This window comes from Elephas maximus, chromosome 1 (assembly GCF_024166365.1).
Source record: "Elephas maximus indicus isolate mEleMax1 chromosome 1, mEleMax1 primary haplotype, whole genome shotgun sequence".
Classification (NCBI taxonomy): Eukaryota; Metazoa; Chordata; class Mammalia; order Proboscidea; family Elephantidae; genus Elephas; species Elephas maximus.
In genome coordinates this window covers 207,965,410-207,992,522 of record NC_064819.1, presented here as the reverse complement: position 1 = coordinate 207,992,522, position 27,113 = coordinate 207,965,410, and the positions used below count along the sequence as shown (strand labels likewise).

Below are 27,113 nucleotides of genomic sequence, written 5' to 3'. Positions count from 1 at the left end.
TATTATCTGAAGATGCACGTAAAATAAGACATCCAATAATGCAACATTCATCAAATGCTTTATTAGTAACCAGCATCATACCCATCCTTATCCACAAAGCCAGCCTGCTCTCCCCAGATATGGGCTTACTTCTGACACCCTGACACGGTTACAGAGGCAGAAGGCCAGCGTAATTCCTTTCAGTCTTTGACTGAAGACTCAGCCAGTCGTATCAGTGAATAACCTCACAAAAGGTTATCTATCAGAGAGAAAAACAGAAAAAAAAAAAAGTCCTAATTACTCAAGTCAGGGATGTCATTAGTAATGTACGTGGCTCCTGTGAAGTCCGGTGTGGCATTTATAGATATGGCACACATCACAGGGAAATGTTACCCAAGTGAACACATAATTAACCCAAATATTAAGTAGCTCCCTATTATCTAATAATCAATTTCAAAGGTGATCTATCTTCAGAGAAATCTTTTCTGCGTCTCTATAGTTCTGACACTTGATTTGCTTAAGGTATAACATTTTTATGTGGATCCCATGGCCATATTAATAAATCAAAGTTGCCCTTTCTCCCCCTTTCTTTCAGAGAGTAAAACCATGTAGAAGAGTTCCTGGACTAAGTGATTTAACCTCGTTCCTATTTAATTTGTAAGCAGCAAGCATCAATGATTTTTTTTTTTAAACTCTCCAATTAGAGGGCTAGAGTCTTCCTTCTAAATGAGAACATTGTTGTTGAAATCTTGGGTTTCACGATCATCTAGTTTCTGTTTAATCTTGGAGAAATCACTAAAAGAGGAAACCATATTGTTTTCTCTCCAGGAATTTAATACAGTTTGGAACACACTCTTAAGAGTGTGACATGGCTCAATTTCCCATGTTTATAAACATTGACAGCAATATGTGATTAAAATATATGATATTGCTTTTTAAAAAAGAGCACCTAGGGATATATTTTTTAAAAAATTGGACAGACATAAATGCAAAGTCTATGGTGTGAAGTGGTTTAAAACAAAAAACCTATTGCTGTCAAGTCAATTCCGACTCAGTGACCCTAAAGGATAGAAGAGAACTGCACCATAGGGTTTTGGGTGGTTTATCCCTCCTAAATAACATATTCAGACCAACATCTGAATGCGTCTACCACAGCTCATTTTAAAATATTTTCTGTACCTACAAAATATTTATATCAAATGACTGGAGGATTTTTAAAGGAAAAATCCTAGTTTAGATAATTTACTATCAGAATAAGTTATGGAGAAGTACTGAGGATAAATTAATATACTTTTTATGTAATGGAAATCCAATCTTTCCTCTTAAAGGACTCATCCCATTTTTTTTTTAATATATACTTTCTGGGAGAACAGGTGGTAAGAATATTCTAAGGGAGTAATGATATTAACAAAGACTTATTTAAGAGGCTTTATTTGGGTAATTATACGTATTACAGAATTACAAGATAAAGGAGTGTGAATTTCTGAGGATGACTAAGCAAGTGTGACAGAAATCCCTCAGGCATAGAGAAAGCGCGTAAGACCTACTCTTTCTACGCCCGAAATTCTATTGTTTGGATTTATCTTCATACCCAAGAAAGAGTATTTTAAATCTCAGAAAACAGGAAATAATCATGGAGCTCTCACCTGTGAGCTGGAAGAGTCAGGTCTACCAGACCACTATCTCTCAAGTTGTATTTGATGCTAATAATAATATTCTAAAGTATATATAGTTCCACCACTCATCTGTCACTTTGTCAAACTGCAGCGGTTTGCATGTTGCCATGGTGCTGGAAGCTATGCTAGTGATATTTCAAATACCAGCAAGGTCGCCCTTCACCCATGTTGGACAGGTTTTAGCAGAGCATCTGGACTAAGACAAACAAGGAAGAAAGTCTTGGCAATCTACTTCCAAAAATTAGCCAATGAAAACCCTATGAATCACAACAGAGTATTTTCTGATATACTGCTAAAGATGAGCCCTCCAGGTCGGAAGGCGTTCAGAATATACAGTGGCGGCAACAATGGACTCGAGTGTACCAAGAATCCTGTAGACGACACAGGACCAGGCGACATCTTGTTCAGTTGTACATGGGGTTGCTATGAGTAGGAACCTACTCCATGGCAACTAACAAAGCACAACAGCAAAGTAATCTCCTTGTTAATTTTCTAGGTGTACAGCCAAAAATATCTCCCTAAAGTAAAAGCATACTTCAGAAAAGTTAGCTTAAGGCTAGGTCTGTGGTGAATTGACATATATTTTCCCAATTCCAATGTTTAAATAGCTAAAAATAGTAGCATGTAGCACAGGCCTTCATTTTAAAAGGTATTTGGAAATCTAATTGGGAAAAATGACAACCCAGATTATTTTTATTTTTTCTGAAAATGTCTGATTTTCTGATGTCCAGACATTAACTAAATGTGCCATGATCTATTACAGTGTCATTAGACAGTTCATTAAAACAGGTCTTCCATTATTTCCAGTAGAGTTAACATGTGCCAACTCCTGTCCTTAGCAAGGCTAGCAGAAGGCACCACTGGGCTGGAATCAGAAAGCAAGCACAAGCTTTTAAAACAGGTGTTACTGTTGGCATAACCATTAAACACTCAGCTTCTCCACAGCTCCTAGAATAGCTGCTGTCTCCTTTCAGTTTTTAATGCTGTGTTCCCGTATTCCAAAAAAGACGCATTCTTAGGAGAATTTACCTATACCCATTGCTGTCGAGTTGATTCCAACTCATAGAGAATTTAGAGAATAATATGAAATCTTTGAGGTGTGTCTCAGTGTGTGACTGATGCTTGTCCTCCATTATTTGGAGACCTAATAGCAGAAGATTCAACAGATCGGACTTGGAAGTCTGTGCTATTAACACGGAAGGCGGCCTCACTGCTCTCTCAAGAGAGGCCCGGAGGTAGTGGAGAAGTAAAACAATTCCAGAGTGACTGCCCTTTGGTTGCTATGAGTGTACAGAGGTCAAACATATGTCAGAGGTGAAACTGCATTATTTCAGAATCAGCTAGCTCAGGGATTCTCGAAGTTAGGACACCAGAAAAAACTGCATATTCCTAGGCCCACCCACTGAGTTTTTTTCTTTGTTTTTATTTTACTTTAGTTGAAGGTTTACAGAGCTAGCTTCTCATTAAACAGTACACATATTGTTTTATGACATTGGTTAACAGCTCACAACATGTCATCGCCATCCCTTTTCAACCTTGGGTTCCCTATTACCAGCTTTCCTGTCCCCTTCTGCCTTCTAGGCCTTGCCCATTGCATGGTGTGCCCCTTTAGTCTCGTTTTGTTTTATGGGCCTGTCTAATCTTTGGCTAAAGGGTGAGCTTCAGGAATGACTTCATTACTGAGCTAAAAGGATGTCAGGGGACCATACTCTTGGGGTTCCTCAAGTCTCTGTCAGACCGGTAAGTCTAGTCTTTTTTGTGAGTTAGAATTTTGTTCTACATTTTTCTCCAGCTCTCTTCAGGACCCTCCTTGTCAAAGCAGTCACTGGTGGCAGCCAGGCACCATCTAGTTGTACTGAACTCAGTCTGGTGGAGGCCACGGTAGTTGTGGTTCATTTAGTCCTTTGAACTAACCTTTCCCTTGTATCTTTAGTTTTCTTCATTCTCCTTTCCTCCTGAAGGGGTGAGACCAGTGGAGTATCTTAGATGGCTGCTCATAGGCTTTTAAGACCCTAGGCGCAACTCACCAAAGTAGAATGTAGAAGCTATGTTATGCCAATTGAATTGAGCTAGATGTTCCCTGAGACCATGGTCCCCATAGCCCTCAGTCCAGCAATTTGGTCCCTCCATTGAGGTTTTGATTCAGCTGTAGCAACAGCAGCAGTAATAGTAGTAGAACACTTCTAAAGTACTAGTTTTGTGCCAGATGCTATGCTAAATTCTTTACAAGTGTCACTTTATTTAATCCTCACAGCAATCCTGTTGGATTAAAACCAGTTGCCACTGCATCAACTCTAACTTACAGTGCCCCATGTGTTTCAGAGTAGAACTGTGATCCATAGGGTTGTCAATGGCTGATTTTTCAGAAGTAGATAGCCCAGCCTTTCTTCTGAGACACTTCTAGGTAGACTGGAATGTCCAATCTTTCAGTAAGCTGCCAAACATGTTAACCGTTTGAACCACCCAGGAATAAAAAAAAAAAAATTTTTATTTTTTTATTTTACCCATTTTATAGATGAGAAAACCAAAGCACAGAATGGTTAAATAATTTATCCCAGGACACCCTGCTAGGAAGTGGAGGAATAAAGGGTAAGCCCAGGCAGACTGAGCTCTTACCCACTACCCTATACTATCCCCTAAGAGGGTTAGGGTGAGGTTCAGGGCTTTAAGAAAATGTTGTAAGTAGTATGAAGACCGCACTCTGAGAAACACCAATGTCAATCTTCTCTTTTCTGAATGGAGAAACTGAAACCCAGATATGTGAAGTCTATTATCCAAGGCAAAAATTCTTCAGCATATTTCCAGGAAGAAATCAACCAACTACTCTAAATAGTCTTCTACACACATTCCTTTAGGGATGAAAAGGACAGACTGCATTATTAAAACCTAGCTTGTTGGTTCCTGCTGTGTTACTGTAATCAAGATGCTGTTCTGGGGCAGAGATTTCTTTCTTTTCTGTCCCAACTCAGTGTTCACTCATAGCCTATGACACCCTCCAGTCAGCAAAAAGGACCCTCAATCACGGTAACTCTCAGAGGAGGAAGAGGGAAAGGGAGGTGGTAATTAGGACGAGGGGGATAAGGCTCACATAATCTGAGGATGAAAAAGAAAGATACAATCCCAAGGTGGTGTTCCTTCCCATTCTAAAATGTCAGTATATGTCAAAAACAGCATCAGGTCTTTGTTTTCTTATAACATATACAGGCAGGCAGAATACTCAGGATGATCAGATCTATTCCGAGTTGGGACTACTCACATACATTCTCTTGAAAGTTATATAAATACATCTCACAACAATATCCGAAATGCAGGATCAGGCTAACTTGAACCTTTTTAGTTAGCTGTCCTTTCCATTAAACAATCAAGGTAATTTGGGAGACTACAAGCAAGGATAATAACCACCTATCCCCACTGGAAGATGAGCCAGCATGACTACAAGGCAGTGGCATTTGCAAGAGAACAATGAGCGTGGGGGTCAGAATGTTCCTGTCCCAATGACGCAAACTGGTAGCCACGTCAAACCAACCTTCATCACTTCCACCTGCAGGTCTTCATTGAGGAAAGGCGTCACTTTGACAGCATTCAGGATCTGATTGAGCAGCTGCTTCTCATCAGAGTCCGTTTCCATGGATACAAACCTCTCTTCTGACAGAAGCTTCTGTAAAGAGGCACAAGGCAGTGATCACAGACAGGCCTTCCCCTGCTGCCTTATTGTGTTGTATCTTATTACGTATCGATGATAATTTGTCTTACTCGGGAGGAATATAGCTGGAGGCCACTAGGAAAGACTGTGCCATTAAAGTAAACCATGCATCAAACCCTGGTTAAAACGGTTTTTGACAACAACCTCTTCCTGACATTAGCTAATTCATCCTAAATTCCAGCAAGGGAAATTTTCATATGTTGGCTATTTAGGTTGTTTGAGTGGCGGAGAGGAGGATGAACATACCAAGAGTAATCTAGCCCCTCACAGCGATCACACACACACATACACATACCATTTCTGAAGCTAGTTTGTCACAAAAGAGAAGGACTTACAGGCAACAAGTTCAGTTTTCAGGTATTTACCTTTTAACTTCCTAATGTGAGCTACCATTTATCCAGGAAATATTCATGAATTCACAAATCTTAATGTATTTCCCTATCAGAAAATAAACCCCACAAAAAGCAAAACAAGACAATGTTCACTTTCATGAGAGCTCGTAGGAGTTGTTACACCTCAAAGGATAGCTCATTTCTATTTCAGGACAACTCTTATTTTTTATAAAATTCTTCCTCAGATTGTACCAAAACCCTCTCACCTACAACTTCTCTCTCATCTTTCCCTGGGGCCACACTGACTAAGCTCCTAAAATATCTGAAGTCAGCCAGCTAGGAAGTCCACCCAATACTTCGCTTCTCCATACTAAACCTCCTCAGGCTCCTTCAAACGTTCTCCACTTTCCAAGTGATACGGTTTCACATATACTCTACTGCTTAAATATGGCCCCACAGTGAGTGTAATGCTTCAAGGGTAGTCTGATGCTAAAGAGTAATGTATAACTTTAATCACATTCTCAGATCAAAATAGCTTTGTTGTCACAGAACATTTTATGCTGGCTCATGCTGAGACCCCTAATTCTCATTCCCAAGGGCTGTAATTAAGCTGCTCTTTCCTCAATCTGTCCTGGTGCTGTTGATTTTTGAGGCCTAAGTGTAGGACTTTAGTGTTTATCCCTGCTTCGTTTATTCTCATCTGATTCAGTTTAGAGTTACAGCCTGTGAAGGACTTCTGGAATTCTGATTCTTCCAGGGTAATGACTCCATCTTTTAGCTTAATGACACTGCAGATCTGGAGAACAAGTATTTCAAATCTTAAGACTCCCTGATATTTTGCCTATATTCATTCAAAAGAGACTTTTCACAATGATATAGTATAGCCAGGGTAGTCCAGAGTCAAAGTTTACATACAGCTCTGTTTCTGTTTACTGTGATATAGACAGAGAAGCCCTAAGGAAGTGCCTAAGGTTAACAGGAGGTAATAGGGGATGGTTAAAGGAAGGCTTATAGCCCACCAAGTCATTCTAGTTAACAGGATTATACAAGCCTTTGAAAACCAGAACATTCCAGAGAATTTTAAATAAATAAATGAATAAACGGAAAATCTATACAATACTCTTGTTGTTAGGTGCTGTTGAGTCGGTTCCAACTCATAGCGACCCTACGTACAATACTAACAGTACTAAAAAAAAACAGTACTAGAGGGGAAAAAAAATAAGTGGTAAGTCAAAACAAATTCCTATTCATTTTTATGGCTGGCCCAATCACCTCTGAAAAAAGCGAAGGGTTTTTAATAACATTACTGACAATGTATGAAAAATTTCTAATGCTGTTGCATATTAAAATATACATTATCTAATTCTAATCCACGGGGGAAAAGAGTCATTATTTTCTCACTCTTTCATATATCACAACTCTTTGAAGGCATTAATGGACCTCTCTGAACTTTAAGAGCTAACTACAAAATGCTGCAGTACATATTAATGTGAAAAGGCATCAGACAAATGCCACTAGTCCACTTAATAAACTGCAGGCTCTGAACTTTGAACTTCAACTCTGAACTTTGAACTTCACAGCACTTGTCTCTTGGAAATCAAACCACTCACGAAATTAATGTGTTCATATAGCCACCATCTTTTTGCTGTTGAAATCAGACCTATTATATATTTGATGTAAACACAAATGAATAAATGCTCGGAGAAGGAAATGTGTTCAAGCCATTTGACCTTTCCTATTAGAACAAATTTCTTTCTTCTCCCCAGTCTTGCTACAGAAACAAAATATATCAATTTATTCACCAACCTAACTGTGGAATAAAAGGCCAAACAAAATCCACCCCGCCATCAATTCCTGTTACATAGAACTGCAGACGTTGAACGGGTATGAGATGTGAATTGGTATAAACTTGGGTCCCTTACTCTCCTAAAACCTGAATGCCACTAAAAATATCACAGATCTATATGGGCTTAGCTGGGTCTTCATGAATTAGTGTTTGATTACAAAAGTTCAACAAGACAGTGCTGTGCACAGAGGAGTTCTGGTGAATTTAAGAAAATCTTATTATCCTCTACGGTTATTTCCTAGTTCAAGAAAACCTTGGTCTGGGTCTTTACACAGCTAGTATGTAAAATGTTAACTATTTGCTCTTCCAACGCCAAAGGTGCCTGCTGATTTCTGTGCCTGCCCCACTGCACTCAGCAAGAGCTTACCTGCATCCCTGCCAGGGCGTGCTGGGCCAGCTTCACATTCTTGGATTCCAAAGCCAACTGGAGAGGCAGCAGGCATTTCTCCCTGGCAGGCATATAAATAAGGACAACATGTAAGCTCAGCAGAGCTGGCAGTCAAGTGATACAAGCCTTATGGAGTCCCCACCCCTAACCACCAGCACACACATACACAAAGACTGCAACCAATAATGAAAATGCACATAGAATTAAAAAAAAAAACCTCAAGAAACCTGTGCAGAAATGAAAGCCTATCAGTAACTTGCTTTTTTTTTTTTTTTTAGTATGGCTATAGAAAGAACAAACAACAGGGTTCTCAATTAATTGGTTTGGTGCAGGACCTTCACAAGCCCATGAACATGCCCTGCTCTTTCCCAAGTGAACGCCATTGCTCATACCCAGTACCCCCGGGGGTGAACAACTCTAGGAAGCACCATTCACACTGTCTTCTTTGCCTTGCTCATACCACTCCTCACCTAGAGAGTACCTCATCAGTGCCACCACCCCATTCTCATCAATATAACTTGAAATTTTACTAATTTGTCAATTCCTCCTCAATTTAAAGTGTTCAATAATCTTTCATGATTTAAAAGCTTGCTCTTCAGTCTCCATAAAAAGGCAGATATGAATTTTGTGACAAGCTCTTCATCTACATGTTTCCAGGACAAAAATATAAGCAAACCATTAATAGCTTTGGCCAATGAGAAATACCTGGATGCAACATCTTGTGTCATGGGAAAGACCAAAGGGAAAAAAAAAAAAAAAAAAGCAAGACTACTTGGACAGTTTAAAACTTAAAAAATAGTAACTGGGCACTAAAATATGTTAGGAACCAAACAAAAAGAGCTACAAAGGCAAAAATATTTTTCTGTTTGAAGCACTGACTCTAAACAATTAAACAGTAGACCGAGAATTTTAATCAACCCATTATTTCCCCACGGAGTCACACTAGCACAACAAATGAAATGTTACTTAATTTTACCAGGTTCTTCCACTGCCACTTAAACCAGAGCAGTCCCATTTTTATCTATTGTATATTGTATTTTCAGCATAAGTGAATAGCATAAATGGCTTTAGAGGGTGTGAAAGTCACAGGGTTAAGTTATAGGATTACATCTTTGGAGAAATAAGGGTCACTGTTGTACCACACAATGGAACAGCAAGTTAATCATAGCTCTGATGCCTTCCTGCCCACCCTTAAGTGCACTTCTTTTCCATGGAATCCTCCATCAGAAGCTCTCTAACAGATGAAGTCTAACTCTGTAACAGCTCTGAAAGGATGCTCTGTAATGCTGCAAAGGCTGAACAAAAATAGACTCATTCAGGTAGAGCATTCGCCTTCCTAACCCTTCTCACCTATCCCCTCACCATTCCCAATCTTAAAATATCCATTTTGCCATGACAACTGATAACACTATATCCATTTTTGACTAGATACAGCCTTTGACAGATGGATAAATTACTCGTGTGTTACTTCCAGCTGGTTGGCTATAACTTTGTCACCATTATCATTATTGTCAACTTGACATTGTTATAAGTAAACACTGCTGTGTAGTCAATTAGAGCAGAAATAGCTGTTTTTTCCAATTTTGTTTCTTTTGTTTAATTCATAGCCAGGTAAGAAGCTTGGAAAAATTCATTGGAAGGGGGAAAGTAGAGTGAGGAGTAGGAATAACGAACAGATAGAATATTAACAGAACCACAGATCTTTATCTGTGAACCCTTAAAACAAACAGATTTCCAAAAGGAGCAATACACTGAGAAAGAGCTTTCTTCTCAAATTTGGGATCAGATCTGTCAATGAGGGCATAGTATGAGCAAGCACAACCCTGGAGGTCCAAAATTCTCACAATGGCCCAACAGCTCAGAGCAAAGAAAGTCTCTGTTCGGTGGCTACGGACTGAAAATGTACAAGTATTACACACTGATCACCAGGGCATTGAACAAGAGTAGACACCACGTTCAGGAGCAACAAAGACCACTTCTGAAAAACTCTAAACCACTGACCCTCAGGAAACAGCACTGTTTGCATATAAACAACTACAAAGCCCTATTACTCTACCATCACCAGTATTAGACCTTTAAGTCCTTATTCCACTCTCTCCCCTACTTACACACTGACAAGATCTATATTGCTCACGTAAGCCAGGTTGGTAACAAATGCCAGAACTACCAGGTTGTACCACAACTCCAGGGGACATCATTGAACGGTTCCCCATGCCAGTCATGGTCACCGGGCAGGACTGGGAGATAGAATTGGTCCAGCTAGGTTTCAGCTGAGTTGAAAGCTATTAGCATTTAGTGGGAAAAAAATGGGCTATGGAATCTGAATTCAAACCCTGTCCATTTACAAGTTTTGCCATGTCAGTCTTTGTCCCACTTATCTCTGCCATTGCACAAAAACACTCACAGACAATATGTAAGTCAATGAGTGTGGCTGTGTTCCAATAAAACTTTATTTACGAACATAGACAGCAAGTCAGATTTGGCCTACAGGTTGTAGTTTGCCCAGCCCTGATACAGACAAAGCACCCAGCCCATGTCATGATTTTCAGCACGGGATAAGCAAATCTAATCTTGTCACAGAAAGATTTCACATAGGACATGGGTTTAGTTCTCCTGGGAGGGCCTCAGGAAAACTATTGTACAGCACCTAGATCTCTCTTAGGAAATAACTGCTTTGAGGAAGTACCACTATAGGCTGAGAAATTTCATCTGGGCACTAAACCAAACCACTCCATCCACCCATTTAACCAACATTTGAGTTCCAACTGTGTACCAGCTCATGTTGGGAGGTGGGGAAGACCCAGTAAGGAACCAGAAAGAACAGGTACCTGCTCTCCTTGATATTCATGGGATGAAGGGGTGGAAAAAAAAGAAAATTAGCAATTATTATTTCTCTATTTAGTTTAGTTGTCAGTATAAAAAAAAAAAACCTTAAAACAGGCATTCATACTCTTATTTTACATTTGATAAAATGGGGGTTCAGAGAGGTTGTGTAGCCTGCCCAAGGCCACACAGCTAAAATGTGCTATAGACAATTTAAATCCATCTGACTCTCCAGAAAAATTCCTTCCAACACGCTTTGGTCAAAAAAGATCAGAGCAAAGCTAGATTTGTTTTTTAATCTTTTTTGGGGGGGGTGCGGTGGAAGAATCAAGAATGAACACAAAAAAATCTGACAAAAACCTTCATCATAGAGGAGTACACATATCATTTCAGAGGATTCACAGGCCACCCAAAGCCCAACTCCACATGGATCCCAAGTTATGAGGCCCTACCCTTAAAGAACCCTTAAAGAACATGGTGAAAATCTTAGTGTCTATGTGAGAAGAGGGCTGTGTTCCCTGTCTGGGCTTAGGGTTCCATACGATATGCTCTGAAGTGATGTTACACTGAGCCCTGGGGCAAAGTGGTGGGGCAGAGAGGTAGGTCAGTGTGTGCGTGTGTGTGGTGTGTGTACATGTACATGCGCATAGAAGGTTGAGAGGGACAACTACTTCTCCTCAGAATCCAAGGCCTCTCACTTCCTCAGACCCAGAAGTCCCCCCAAGTAGCATAACAAGTCTCAGATCTTAACTCCAATAGGAAAGACGCACCTATGGAAATGAATGAAAACCATGGGTCACAGCTGATTTCACCGGTGGTTCCATGACATCATAAAGCCCTGTTGCCTCGCTTTTTTAAAGTGAGATTAATGAAAGAGTACCGGGCTTGTTAACGGGTCTCAGGATGAAATTTATAATGAAGATGCAATGTGTCACATACTCAGTCGCTTTGATGCATACGGTATCGGAATAAAAAATCTTTTGATCTTTTATAGATGCTGTCTCATTGGGAAAAGAGTATAACATAAACCAATATTTAGTTACATAAGCGATTTTTTTTTATGCATAGACATGTGCAAATTCACTCTTGCCTAATTAAATAAAGGCAGTGGCCTGGTGTTTCGTGTCCTGACATGCCATTATTTCTCGAAGAATAATAATTAGTAGTGCCGCACATGCACGAGGAAGGCATCACCCAGTGACACTGTGACTGGTCATGTCAAGGAGACTAAGCTCATTTCCTTAACTGCATTGTCACGGTTCACAGGCCAGCTTTATTGGGTTGGAAGATAAAAATGGACAAAGGGACATTAAAATAGGTGAGTAGGCCTTCTCACATTCCACAATGCTATGATTCTATGACCTAAACCATTTACTAAATAACTATCTGAATTTCTTCATATACTATCATAAACTGTTAACAACTGCTGTCTGACAACCAAGAAAGGAGATTTTAATATGCTACTCATTCCAAAGTAGATTTTTTTCTACCACTTCCTTTCTCCTTCAAAGTAACCCCTATCCTGACTTCTAAAATCATGAATTAATTTTGCCTGCTTTTGAGTTTTATATTTATGGAACCATATTTTTGTTGTTGTTTAGTGTGGACTTTTTCAGGTACGGCTTCCTTTGCTCAACACTATGATCTATCCATATTGTTGTGACTAGGAGTAGAAGACTAATTTTCACAGATATATAGCATTCTAATGCACAAACATGCGTGATTTATTTATCCATCCTACCATTGATAGACATTTGGGGCATTTCTATTTGTAGGCTGTTACAAATAACGCATCTATGAACATTTGTGTGTCTTTTGGCATACACATGGAAGCAATCCTATTTGGGGGTGAAATTGCTGAGTTACAGAGAATTCATGTTTGACTTGAGTAGTTTTCCAGTTGGTATTGCCAATTTATACTCCTATCAGCACTGTATGAGAGTTGTAGTTGCTCACAACCTCCTCAAGACTTCTTCTGTCAGTCATTCTCCATTTTAGTATCTCGTGGATATGCTAAGTACATTGTTGAAAAGCATTTTTTTATTGTGTTTTACGTGAAAGTTTACAGCTCCAGTGAGTTTCTCATACAAAAATTTATATACACATTGTTATGTGGCCCTGTTCCTATAACATGACTGTACATTCCTCCTTTCCACCTCAGATTTCTTGTGTCCATTCAATCAGCTCCTATTTCTTTCTGCCTTCTCATCTCACCTCCTGACAGGAGCTGCCCATTGAGTCTCGTGTATCTACTAGAACTAAGAAGCACGCTCTTTATGAATATCATTTTATATCTTATAGTTCAGTCTATCCTATGTCTAGGAATGGTTTTAGTTCTAGGTTAACAGAGAGTCTGGGGGCCTTGTCTTCTGGGGTCCCTCCGGTCTCAGTCAGACCATTAAGTCTAATCGTTTTACTAGAATTTAAGTTCTGCGCCCTGCTTTTCTTCCGCACTGTCAGCTGTGTTCCCTGTCAGGGTGGTCATTGGTGGTAGCTAGGTACCATGTAGTTCTTCTGGTCTCAGGCTGATGTAGTCTCTGGTTTATATGGCCCCTTCTGTCTCTTGGGCTAATATTTTCCTTAGATCTTTGGTGTTCTTCGTTCTTCTTTGCTCCAGGTGGGTTGGGACCAATTGACGTATCTTACCTGGCTACTTGCTAGCTTTTGAGACCCCAGACACCACTCACCAAAGTGGGATGCAGAACATTTTCTTAATAAGCTAAAAAGTATTTCTACCTCATATTTCATGGGAAAATTTTTCTGTCAGGTGATGAGATCAAAGAAACCTCCACTCTTCCATTAAGGAAAATGCTAATGACAAGGACATGTGATTTCACTAGAGTAAACTTCAGAGTATCATATTTAGTAGGGAAGAGAGGGATATTACTATTGATTTTTTGTCATCATTTTAAGAGACAGTCCTAGTTATCAATCACCTATAACAAATAGCTGGTGATCCTGATGTCATAAACACACTCTAGAAAAAGAAGGGAAAAGAAACTTCTGTTTATTACACATTTACCTCAGAGATCTTCAACTTTTAAACCTACACTCCTGAAAGGCATGACCCAGATACGCACCAGCAGTGGTATCTCACAATGACAATGATTTCTCAGCTGATGCGGAGTAGGAGGAGAAATTATGTAGTGGAGGGGAGGGCAGGAATGGCATGGAGAAATGGGGTACGACTGGAGAATCCCATCCCATTGGCCCCTGTCAGCTCTGGTTGATAATCACTGGTTTGTAGATGCAAAGTACCATGCTAGACATGTTCATATTTATTATCTAATTTACTTATAACTTTTTAAAGTAGGGATTTAATTGTCAACAAAACTGAAACTAAGATTAACTTACTTTTCCAAGGTCATATGGTTATAAGTGACAGAGCTATGATTTAAACTCAGACCATCTATTTTCAAAAGCCATGCTCCTAATCTACTCCACAATGCCTATACCAGAAGGCAGCTCCCTAACAACTATGTATGATACACTGCTTTAAAAATGGTAATTCAAAGTCCACCGGGTTAAAGAACGGGGATAGTAATCAAACATGTAAATTATCTTATTTTGAGTGGTAATTCATGAAGCAATATGTGTAGTCATGTGACGGTACAGGCAGCTTGGTTGAATAGAAAAAAATGTGGCTTTGGAGCCAGCAGCTGGGTTTAAGGTACAGCCAAGACCATTTCTGGTTTGAGTAAAGAGGGTTTTTCACCCCTCTTTTGTGAAATGCAGGATGTTTTTATTCAATGCTTATGAATATAGATGCTTTAAACAATTCACACCAACGCTGATAGATTTCCATTGATCAAGGTTTTGCCACAGTCAATTCCATTGATCCAACTGGAATTAAATTGGTTCCTTAACTGATTTTCTTTGCACTGCAGTTAAGATGTTTCCATTTAATTTCTATCTTAATTTTATTTTACTGAAATTATTTTCATCACTATCAAGCCTTTTCTTTACACATTTCAAGAGGAAGATTAGATTCACTGCATGAGGAACTGTGTTAGCCCTAGGGACACAGCTGTGAACAACCTAAAACCCCTGTTTTCCTGCAGGCTTTCAAGATTTCTCATCATCTATTGCAATGATTAAGTTTAGCATATGAAATTGCCATTTTTGTAAGTCAGAATGGGTTGAATATGGTCATTTTTATATGATTTAGTCTATTAAAAGAAATTCTAAATAATATGGCTATGCTCACTTTTACCTGAGGATATAAATTTGTAACCTCAATTATTTTATTGTAAAAGGCATATATGTACATAAAACATTCTAAACGGTACAAAGGGATATATGGCAATGAAAACCAATCAGGTTACTAGCCAAAAAAGAGAGTTAGCTAAATGTTTACGACAGTTATCTCTGGATCTTTTCTGTTGTAATTTTTCCTTTGTACTTACTATCTGTATCCATTTTTAAATAATATCTCCAGAGTATACTTGCATAATCAGAAGAAAATACTTTTTAAGCTGCAAAGCAATTGGCTCCTCACAAAAATGATGACTGTATTGTTTCCTTCTGCTCAGCTCTGAAAGGTGAGTGAATTTTCTGGCATACGGATAAAATAATAAGTATAGAACTCAGTTCTTTCCATTGCTTCCTAATATCTGCATCAACAAAGTATTCTTTACCACAATTATAATTTGTTCTTGTCCATAAAGAAAACTTCCATGTACATTATGGCCACATCACACTCACAGCTTTGTTTTTATAATAAAAGAACGACTGCAGGCAGTTTGGCCAGACTCATTATACAACATTAAAGGTGCATGTTCTTTGGAGTCCTTGATCAAGAAATTCCACTTCTAGGAATTTATCCTATTGATTTACTGACACATGTGTGCAAGAACATGTAAATACGGATATTTCCTGGAGCACAGTTTATTACAGCAAAAGATGAAATGGAACAGAAACGTTCATCACCAGGGAACTGGCTAAATAAATCATGGCACTTCAAAACACTGTAATGCTATGGAACTATTCATAAAAATGAGGTGTCTATATGTGTGAGTATAGAAGGTTCTCCAGGATTTATTGTTGATGAGTAAAAGCGAATTATTCAAAACTTTTTGTAGAGTCTGCTTCTCTGTGTCAAAAATGAAAGGCCAAATGTAATCTGGGTACATACTGGAATGTGTCTAGATATCTTCTAGAAGGGTATAAGAAATTGTTAACATTGGTTGTTCTTAGGAGAAGGACTAGGGTTCGGGGTGAAAGGGAGATTTTTCATTATATACATTTTTGGACTGCGTGTATTTTTTAAAACTAAATGTAGATATTTCTTTCCAGTTAAGATGTTTAGCAGCTCTTCAAAAAATCTAAACTCTATTTTTAAAGCAAAGCATAGGGTGGGGGGAGGTGGGGAACACTTTATTGTCTCAGCAACCATTGAGTAGAGGAAATGGAGACAGCCCAGGCTGACTGAACCCAGGGAACCATCAAGAACTGATATATTGACCAAGCAGTTCTCAGTCACTCATTCTTTGTTTCTCCAGCTTCGATTTCTGCCCCTCTCTGTGTGATAGCCACACTTTCTCCTGTTAAAGAGTTTTTTTCTATGCAGGAAAAAAAAAAAAAAAATCAAGCCACTGGAAGCCATGGGTTTACTTAATTCTAGTTTAGCAACCTAAGAGCCAAGAGCCAGAAAAAAAATCTCAGGGAGAGCTCTGAGTAGCATGATTTGGATCACTGTGGCCCCAGGAATGGGGTGCTATGAATAGATACCCATCTAAGACTCAGTATGCTCCTTCCCGGGGGTAGGTAGAATCTGCTTCCAGGAATAAAAGGAAAGGAGAGGAGAGCACTGAAATAAATAATAGCCACTACTGTACGGTCGCTATGAGTCTGAATCGACTTGACGGCAACAGGTTTGGGGGTATACACACACACACACACACACACACACACACATGCGCAACCTTAACAATCATCTTTAAAATTTTAAATGCTGTCTAGATTTTATCTTTGCTATTAATATGTCTAATTTAAAAAATTAAGCTGCAAAAAAACTAGAAAATAATATAAAAACATTTGGTTACTTTGCTGTAATTGGACAATGGGTTTATTTTTTTCAGTTAAAATTTTTCATCTAGTATTCTTGCAAAACTTAAAAAATATAAAACCAAGACAATTCATCAAGAAAGAATTTTTATTCGTTTTGATAAAAATTAAAGATGGATTATGATTTGGTATTTTCAATTGCAATCTAGAGTTATTAACATTAATAATTCTGCCATAAAACATGAATTCTGTGTAATCAGGAGAAAAAACACTAAAGCTTTTTCTATTTCTAGGTGAGAAGAGAGACATAAATTTTGTTCTAATCATAAGGGAGGTTGTTCTGGAATTTACTTTTTCTACAAATACTAAGCATCTATTATGTGTGAGGCACTGAATATAGAACAAAGGAAAAAAGACATCATTCCCGCCTTAAATGGAGGCAAAGGTAAATTCATCTTCTGTTAAAAAAATAAAAAGTAAAATCCCTGAGAAGAGGTTCCAGTGAATACATACTTTGTGTTGGGCATAGCACACTGGACCCAACAACGTGACCAGCTTCTTTGGGACGGGTTCTGTCACTTTCAATCAAAGGATTCTAACTAATACAACAGGAAGTACCAGGTGAAGTCACGGAAGTGCCATTTATTAAAGCCTTCAATGTGCCAGGCACTGTGCTAAGGGCTTACACATATGACTGATCTCATTTAATCTTCTCAACAACCCAAGGAGGAGGGACTACCATTGTAGGGGCTGCTGATGAGGGAAGCAAGGGGAAAGGATCATTCACGCCTGGACAAGAGTGGCTGTAACTGGACCCCTGGGTCCACGCTCCCACAGTATGAGACCTTAATGGTTACCATCGGTAGCTCTTGAACCATGTTCCAAGAACTGGGTTAAGCACTTCCCAAGCACCAAGTCTATGAAGGACATTTCATTTTCAAAAAAAAACTCTGTTCTATTTATGGTCAATCCATCACTACATTTCCTCACATTATGTCCAATGCCAATTATTTACACGTTGACCTTTTACTTTTTCCACTCTAAAATACTGTAAACTGCTCCTTACCTCCATTGACATACTTGACAATTCCTCATATAACCTCTTCCCAGGGTACCATGGAAATGTTTAGCTTTTTAAGATTTTCATGAAAAGCAATTTGGCAATGTGTATCAAGAGCCTTAAAAGTATTAATATGTTTTGACCTAGAATTTCCTTTTTTAGGAAACTTTCCCAAGGAAATAATCATAAATGTGGCAAAATTTTTTATGTATAGGTTTTTACTGTAGTTTTATTCTGGGAAGTATTCATTAACACAGGAAAATGCCTTAAAAATGTTAAGAGGATTAGTGGACCACAACTACCATGGCCTCCACCAGACTGAGTCCAGTATAACTAGATGGTGTCCAGCCACCACCACTGACTGCCCTGACAGGGATCCCAGTAGAGGATCCCAGACAGAGCTGGAGAAAAATGTAGAACAAAATTCTAACTCACAAAATATGACCAGACTTACTGGCCTGACAGAGACTAGAGAAAACCCAGGAGTATGGACCCGGACACCCTTTTAGCTCAGTAACGAAGTCACTCCTGAGGTTCACCCTTCAGCTAAAGATTAGACAGGACCACAAAACAAAAAAAGACTAAAGGGACACACCAGCCCAGGGGCAAAGAATAGAAGAGAGGAGGGGACAGGAAAGCTGGTAATAGGGAACCTGAGGTCAAGAAAGCAGAGCGTTGACATGTCGTGGGGTTGTTAACCAATGTCATAAAACAATATGCATACTAAATGTTTAATGAGAAGTTAGTTTGTTCTACGCCTCACATACTTAGGACATGTTATCAGGAGGGATCAGTCCCTGGAGAAGAACATCATGCTTGGTAAAGTAGAGGGTTAGCAAAAAAAAAAGGAACACCCTCAATGAGGTGGATTGACACAGTGGCTGCAACAATGGGCTCAAACATAGCAACAATTGTGAGGATGGCGCAGGACTGGGCAATGTTTTATTCTGACAATACAAAGTAGAACATAGACCATGGTCCCACTTGTGAATAATGTACAATGGTGAGTGGGAGATTCTGTCTAGAAAAATTCAAGTGTGTTCATGGGCAAGGTCATATTTATTTAGCCTTGAAATGGAGGAGACAGAATGGGGCTTGGTCAGCCAGGTGGAGAACAGGGAAAAGCACAGAGTGGATTTCTGGAACAACCAGGAGTCCCACTGTGACAGGATGGAGAAGGCCTGGTGGGAAGACAGATGAAAATGAGTTTGAAAAGGTAGATTCAAGCCAGGTTTTGAAGGGTCTTATGTTCCACTCCAATGAGCCTGGAAAAGGCCTTTGGCCAACTGAAAATGAGGAGCTACAGAAAATTTTTAATTAAGGAAATAATGTGATTTGGGACACTCTCTGGAAAATGTAATTCTGGCTATGATGTAAAAAATGGATAAAAAGTAGAATATCATGAAAAAAAATTTTGGAGTCAAGGTAATCTGAATTAAAATTTATGCTTTGCCAATGACAAGACTGGCACTAAGTATTTAATCTTCTCAACCCTTGCTCGTTTCATCCAGAAAACTGGAACTAGTATTACTTACCTCAACAAGTGTTCCAATGATTAGATAAGAAGACACAATATTCAAATTTCTAACTGACCAGGGCCATCTTAACATTTATTTTACCCCTGAAGGGTCCTGGCCAAAACTGCCTCCTCTTTCCACCTCTGGATTTGTCCTGCTCCACAAGGGGTCTTACGGCCACAGGTACAGACACCCCAGCCTGCAAGGCCAATCTCAGTCCACAACTCCGCAAACAGCTGCCCCTTGGTCATCCTTGGTCTAAGGGTACACACAACTGTGGCACTCTGTCCTCTGAAGGACAGAACTGGGGAAGAAGCCCATGTATGGTTTCTGGAAGGAGGCTCAGAATAGTCTGAGCAGGAAATTCTGAGGTCCTAAGGAGCCCTGGTGGTGCAGGGGCTAAGTGTTAGGGTACTAACCAAAAGGTCAGCAGTCTGAATCCACCAGCCACTCCTTGGAAATCCTGTGGGGCAGTCCTAATCAACGGCAATGGGTTTGTTTTTTTCAGAAGTACCCAAAGCATGATCTGAAGGGGCAGGGTGGGCTCTGGATGGGAACATTTCCTGAGGAAGGCATGTGGGGTCTCAGTAGCATAGGCCCAGAACCAGGTCCCACCTTGTCCAGGAGTAAGGGTAGTGCCTAGCACATTGTATGCACTCAATAAATGGTTGCTGTCATGGTGGTTTCTTTTACAGTTGCCATTGTCTTATTCTATCTTTGTTGTTGTTATTAACCTGAGGCAGTAAAGCCTACAGGAAGGGGATTCACTATGTCATAAGAGCCTAGGGCTAATGAAAGTATGATGAATTTGGCCACTTGCATCCAGGAACGGAAATGTGGAAAATATAATCTAGTAGAAGAGGACAGGAGAGGACTTGCTGGAAGAACAGGTTTGAAGAAGCAAGTGGGAAGGATAACAACTATATTTTTGTATATTTCAAATTTGAAATACCTTTGGGCATCTAAGAGAAGATAGTTGAAAGTACTTGTCTGGAATGCAGGAAAAATTTAGAAGTTATCAATCTAAAAGGGTTAGCTGAAGCCTTAAAAATGAATGAAACTTCCAACGAAAAATACAAGGTACAAAGCAGAAGGACAGAGTTGTGAGAAATCCCTCCATCCAGTGAGAGGGGAGAAGAAAGGAACCCAGCTAAGGAGAAGTCAAAGGAGGAGGTGATATTCAGGAAGATGCCAGGAAAAAAGGCTGACTTTCAATGCTATATATTATTAGTACCCACCAGTTATCTAGTGTCCACTCTGTGCAAGGCAGTGTTACTTGGTGTACGTTATCTCATTTTAACTTAGAACGGACAACACTATGAGATCATTCATTATTTCCATTTTATTAATGAGCTAAGAGGCTCAGGGTGATTTGTCCCATGTCACCTAACTACTATTAAGCATTAGGTCCATTAAAACCTTGACTGTATCGTCAAAAGTTAGGAAAAACTAGGAACACTTCGGTCAGTGTTAGAAAGAGGTATGGAAAGGAAGAGAAGAGATTGAGCCCATCCATCATAGCAGGCTCTAAGCTGGGAACTTTCTCATTATGTTATCTCATTTAATCTTTACCAGAGCTGTAACAAAAGCACATTTTACAGTTTAAGACACGGAAGTTTCCAGAGTCATGTATCCATGGACAGAGATGATAAATGGATGAGTCTACATTCAAACATAAGGACTATACAACACAAACACCTACAACGTGTTACCTCTCTACCACAAGGCAACAAAAGCTAAAGGGGGAAGGGAAAGAAAGGTACCTGCAACATGGAAACAAGCACAGGCAACCTTAAAAATAGCCAAAGTCACAAAAAAATTTAATCTTCCAGCTGTCCTATGTTCTCCTAAACACAATCCAGCACGTGACAGCCAGTCCAACAATTCCTACTTCTCTCAGGACAAGTACAATCAAGAACTGTTTCAGTCCGAATAGCACACTCAGATATAAAACATGCTGGCCCACAGGGCTCCAGAAAATAGAAAAAGCTGTATCCTTTATTCTTTTATTGACTTTATCTACATCAATAAAATTTTCAGCATTAAATTGTTAAATTTAGCCTAAGATATAAAAGCGAAGCATTAGGCTAGTTTGAATTCATGGAAAGGCCAAGGATCGTACCTTAAAGCTACTCCCTTGGTGAAGAGATGGACTATACCATTCCAGGCTAACAATTGTTCATCAATGTTTTTAAGCCTCATGTCCTATTTTACACATCCCTCCATCCTCATAAACACCACTTTCCTTTGTGCTTCTACTTGGCACGACAAGCATTCCCAGAGGCCCTCCTGGCAGGGTTAGTACCTCCCCACACTATGACATGGGATATTAAAAAAACAAAAACCAAACCCACTGCTGTCAAGTCAATTCCAACTCATAATGATCCTACAGGACAGAACAGAACTGCCCCATATGGTTTCCAAGGAGCAACTGGTGGATTCAAACTGACGACCTTTTGACTAGCAGCCAAGCTCTTAACCACTGGGCCACCAAAGCTCTGACATGGGATATTTAAAAAAAAAAAATCAAAAAAACTCGTTGCCATTGAGTCGATTCCAACTCATAGCAGGCGACCCTATAGGACAGAATAGAACTATCTCATAGGGTTTCCAAGGACCAGCTAGTGAATTTGAACTGTTGGCCTCTTAGTTAGCAGCCAAACATTTAACCACTGTACCACCAGGGCCCCGACATGGGATATAGTGGCTAGGAATACCACTAAATAGTAGTAGGGGGAAACGTATTAACCCCCTTGGCTCACAATCAAACAGTAATGAATGTCCTCGTGAACTCCTTCTACTAAGTGTGTGCACCACCTCCCTGGTATCACAATCAAATAGTAATGAACGCCCTCGTGAACTCCTACTAAGCGAGTGCACCACCTCCCTGGTATCACAATGGCACACTAAATTTAAAAACTAAGACCGCACCTTCAAACAGGAGGAGATATCCACCATTTTATGTGAACCTATGACCAACTGTTAGAGTCACTATTGTAATGAGGGAAATATTAAACTGACTTATTTTTTCTATGGTACATGGATTTGATTGAATTTTAATGGTCCTTAAAATGTTTTTAAAGAACACTTAATGACATTGGGAAAATGTTTTTGATATATTATTACATGAAACTAGCAAGTTACAAAACATTACATAACATGCAATCTCATTTTCATTATACATACTTGGAAGAAAATAAACCAAATATTAATATTCATTATCTGTAGACAGTCTGAATTTTGCATCCAGCAATCAAGAGTTAGAATTCAGACTTTACCATTTACTACTGGGTAAGCGTGGGTAACTCTCATCCTCTCTAAGCCTCAATCTCCTCACCTGTAAGGTGGAGATACAATGAAATCTACACATAGTTCATGTGAGATGACACTGTGTGTCAATTATATCTTCTGTGCTCTCAAATTCTGTAAAGAATATAGTAGTTCACAACCCGGAAACATTACTTTTTTTCCCCAAGTGTGTCATTTGTATATTCTCTTACCTTCTAAATAATTTAAAACAAGTACATTTCATGTTGTAAGCCAAACTGAAACCTTTTTATGTTTTGAAATTACAGCCTCTGTTAAAATCTCTGCAGTTCTCAACAGGTTTCAAAAATCACTTTCAGCCACCCATGTATAGAGATATCACCCTTATAATTCATTTTGGCGATAAGCATCAGACAGAGAAAAATGCTGTAGAATTTTATTTTCAAGTAAGCAGTAACTTCTCCTACCAGTACTGTGTGTGTGGTGTTTCAGCTACTGAAAATTCCCGTTTAAGTGGGAAGGATTTATAATACTCTTAATTGATAATACTCTTAAAGCCTGTTTCTAGAGAAGAGCTAATATTCAAGTAATTGTACATATGCCTTCTGTCCCAATACATTTCTCACAAATTTAAACCTGTCAGAGAAGAGAAGACCACAGTCATTACGGAAGGTAATGGAGTCTGTTAAAAGAACCCTGGCCCAACCCTGGCAGATCCATGGTTTAATCTTAGCCAACTAATGTAGGCTATAATCCTAGGCATGTGATTTGGTTCTCTCTGGGGCTTAAATTCTTTTTCTTTTTTTAAAATAATGTTTTATTGTGTTTTTGGTGAAAGTTTACACAAGTTGGGTTCCCATTTGACAATTTCCACGCCATTTGTTCAGTGACAGTCACATTTTTCACAATGAGTCAACATTCTCTTTGTGTTCTGTTGTTCCATTTCTAATACCCTAGTTTCCCTGCCCCCTTATCCTGTCATCTTTGTTTTAGAGTAAGTGTTGACCTTTTGGCCTCATACAGTTTTTAAGCAGAACACCAATCTTACGGGTAATATTCTCTATTTTGTGAGCGACTCTGCTATTTCTTAAAAAAGGTGATCTCAGGATAGATTTGGTTCAAGGTTTAGAGTATCTCAGGGCAATAGTCTCAGGGAGTCCTCTGGTCTCTACTGGTCCAGTTATTCTGGCCCTTTTTTCTTTTTTTTGAATTTGAGTTTTGTTCTACATTTTTCTCCCATTCTACCCAGAATCATCTATTGTGACTTCAGTCAGAACAGTCAGTGGTGATAGCCGGGCACCATCTAGTTCTTCTGTTCTCAGGATAGATGAGGCCATGGCTACTGTAGACTTGTTTTTTCTCTGAGCTTTTGGTTACCTTCTTGCTCTTTTGCTCATGGTGAGTAGAGCCCAATAGTTGTACCTTTCCAAAGCTTAATTTCTATACACAAAACACTAGGAATATTTTAACTTTCCTGGCATCCTTCAAGTAAGTCCCTGGGTGGTACAAACAGTTAATGTACTCAGCTGCTACCTGGAAGGTTTGCATTTCAAGCCCACAGACACACCTCAGAAGAAAAGCCTGATAATCTATTTCTGAAAAATCAGCCATTAAAACCCTATGGAGCACAGTTCTACTCTGACACACATGCAGAGTTAAAGGCGTTACTGTTGTTGGTTACTGTCAAATCAATTCCGACTCTACAGAACTCTACAGGAGAGAGTAGAACTGCCCCATAGGGCTTCCTAGGCTGTAATCTTTACAGGAACAGATCACCAGGTCTTTTCTCCCACGGGTTGGCTGGTAGGTTTGAATCGCTGACCTTTTGGTTAGCAAACGAGTGCTTGAATACTGCACCACCAGAGCTCATTTCAAATGAATGGGAAGGATAAACTGAGTAGAAGGTATGAAATAACTTTGAAAACAAACACTTTAGAGAAGTATGAGGGAAGACACAGTAAGAAGAGCAGCAGGGTCTAAGGAAATGAACCCTTTTCTCTTGCCCTAGACCAGATACTTGTGTTCTTTAGAAGTCTCAGCTGTCTTATCTACAAGACCAGGCTATTTCTATTTACCTCTTCAAATCTGAATAGCCTATACCTCTTAGAAATGTGTGGCCAGCAGTGTTAGCAGTCTACCCTCTTTTCCTTATCAGTCAACTTTGTTTTGGCTCATAGTGTGGAAAGCCCCAAGTAGTAGATCAGGATCTGTCTAAACTTTGGACAACTGGGTTTCCTATTTTTCCAGCTTCCTTTCTAGCTCTGGAAAAACTTTTGCTTTCCTAATAAAAAGGATCAGGCCTGCTAGTTGACACTGCCCTTCTCCTTTGTGTCTTTTGTGCTTCTTCCAGTCTTGGATGGAGATGCGATATCTGGAGCTGCAACACCCATTTTGTGGCATGAAGAGTCAAATATAACAGAAGGCCAAGAGAATCCTAGAGCTATCAGTGCTGAAATTCTACCTCCAGACTGCCTATTATATATGCAAAATAACCTCTACCTTGTTTAAACCACTGCTAATTAGGCTTCATTACTTACACCTGAATGCATTCATAATTGATAATACTCTTAAAGCCTGTTTCTAGAGAAGAGCTAATATTCAAGTAATTGTACATATGCCTTCTGTCCCAATACATTTCTCACAAATTTAAACCTGTCAGTGAAAGGGTAATGAAGAAATGGACAGAGTCAACAGTAATTCTCATTCTTGTTATTGTTGGGTACCATTGAGTCAATTCCAACTCATAGTAACCCAACGTGACAGTAGAACTGCCCTATAGGGTTTTCTTGGCTATAATTTTTACAGAAGCAGGCCGCCAGGTCTTTCTCCCATGGAGCTGCTCATTTCCATTTTAACACATCTAAACGGTTAAGCGGCAGGTACTCAATAAGTATGTAGTGATGAAGTCCAATATAATAGTCAAAAGCATAATTTTCTAGTTGGATCTATATTTGAACCTCTATCCTATATTAGCTGTGGGAATTCAAGAGAGATTTTATCAACTCATCATTAAAAATGGAGTTAATGCTAGTATTGTAAAATTTAATAAGACGATGCGCAGAAAGTGTTCAGTACAGTTACTAACATAGAATAATGCCCAGTAATTGCACCCCTCAATATTGTGGGGCAAGCACATTGTACCAGGGGACAGGGGTATAAGGATGATGAATTTTAGACTCTAGCTGGGGAAAAAGCACACAGTAAATCAGTTATTTAGGGCAAAAGGACAAGGTTAGAATATGTACCGGTGCTCAGGGTGTGGGGGAGAATCCCATCTCCCAGTCCCCACACCTTGTAAATACCACAGATGCCTCATCTCTCCTCCCTATCTTACCAGAGTTACCACTTAATTTAGAATTTCAACTCTTCATCCTGCAGAAAAAAATAAAAAGAATAACAAAGTAGCCAAGGCAGCCAGACAAGAAGAAAAGGGTCCTACTGATAGGCCTTCAAGCTAGTTACAGCTTCCACACTCCCCTTGTCATCCTCCCTCCCCTGGATCCCTGAGAGTCTCATGGGCTCCTCTTTCTGATGATTCATCCTTGTCCTCTGCCTGGCTCCCCTCACAGCTACAAAACAGCTACAGCCACTCCAAACATCATTGGAATGTGATGAAATTTTGAAGAAAAGAACTTCACTCTCACAAGAGGGAGACAGCATCTCCCTCTTGCTCCCTTCTGATGATCTGATGTAGGGTAAGTCCACGGCCAGACCAGACCTGCAATGCAGCAGCCACATCAGAAGCACAGGGATAACAATGAATGAAGGCAGATTCTGATACACTATCAGGTTCTGGGAGGGGGTGTGTATCAGGTCTGGAGAAAATGAGAAGGCCCAGAAAAATTTTCAAACAACAACAATTACCTCCTAAATTAAATGTTGAGAGCACGTGCATGTCTTCTGATTAAACACCAAACCATTATCTCTAGGTAGGTATGTGTTGCAGTACTACCGGAAATTTGGTGATCACCCCTGCTAGGAAAATAATCAAGGCCCACTTCTCTGATACCAAATCTGTTGATCAATCCAAATCAATTTATTACCAATTCTGTTCCCCTCTGCTCCACCTCTGTTCTGACACCAGCTACATATACAGCAGTTCTTTTCCTGATCCTAAGCACCTGGTGCTATGTCAGACCTCAGGTGTTAAATGAGAGCAAAGTCCTCTAGGCTGCCAAGTCTGCCCAAGACCTCAGACACCAGTCGCAAGCTTGGAGTCCTCACAACACCCTCCCTCTGATCTGCTGGCTACAAATTCAGGGGTTCTCTCTACCCCTTTGGAAACCCTGGTGGCGTAGTGGTTAAGTGTTATGGCTGCTAACCAAAGGGTTGGCAGTTCAAATCCGCCAGGCACTCCTTGGAAACTCTATGGGGCAGTTCTACTCTGTCCTGTAGGGTCGCTAAGAGTCAGAATTGACTCGATGGCACTGGGTTTGGTTTTTGGTTCTCTACCCCTTCAGGATACCAGATGTAAGTTCAGTGGTCTCAAGGCTCCCCGCCCCCCTCGGACCTGCTA

General features: G+C 39.7%; 1 protein-coding gene across 2 annotated transcripts in view; it reads right to left on the bottom strand.

The window, feature by feature from the left end:
* ARFGEF3 (ARFGEF family member 3) overlaps positions 1-27,113 on the bottom strand; it is a 165,692-nt gene that overhangs the window by 111,389 nt on the left and 27,190 nt on the right. For both annotated transcript variants that reach the window (XM_049901986.1, XM_049901992.1), the window contains exons 3-4: positions 7,904-7,985; positions 5,182-5,313 (exon numbers count right to left, since the gene is read on the bottom strand). In XM_049901986.1, the coding sequence (XP_049757943.1) occupies positions 5,182-5,313; positions 7,904-7,985 (214 nt within the window). The remainder of the gene's footprint in view (positions 1-5,181; positions 5,314-7,903; positions 7,986-27,113) is intronic.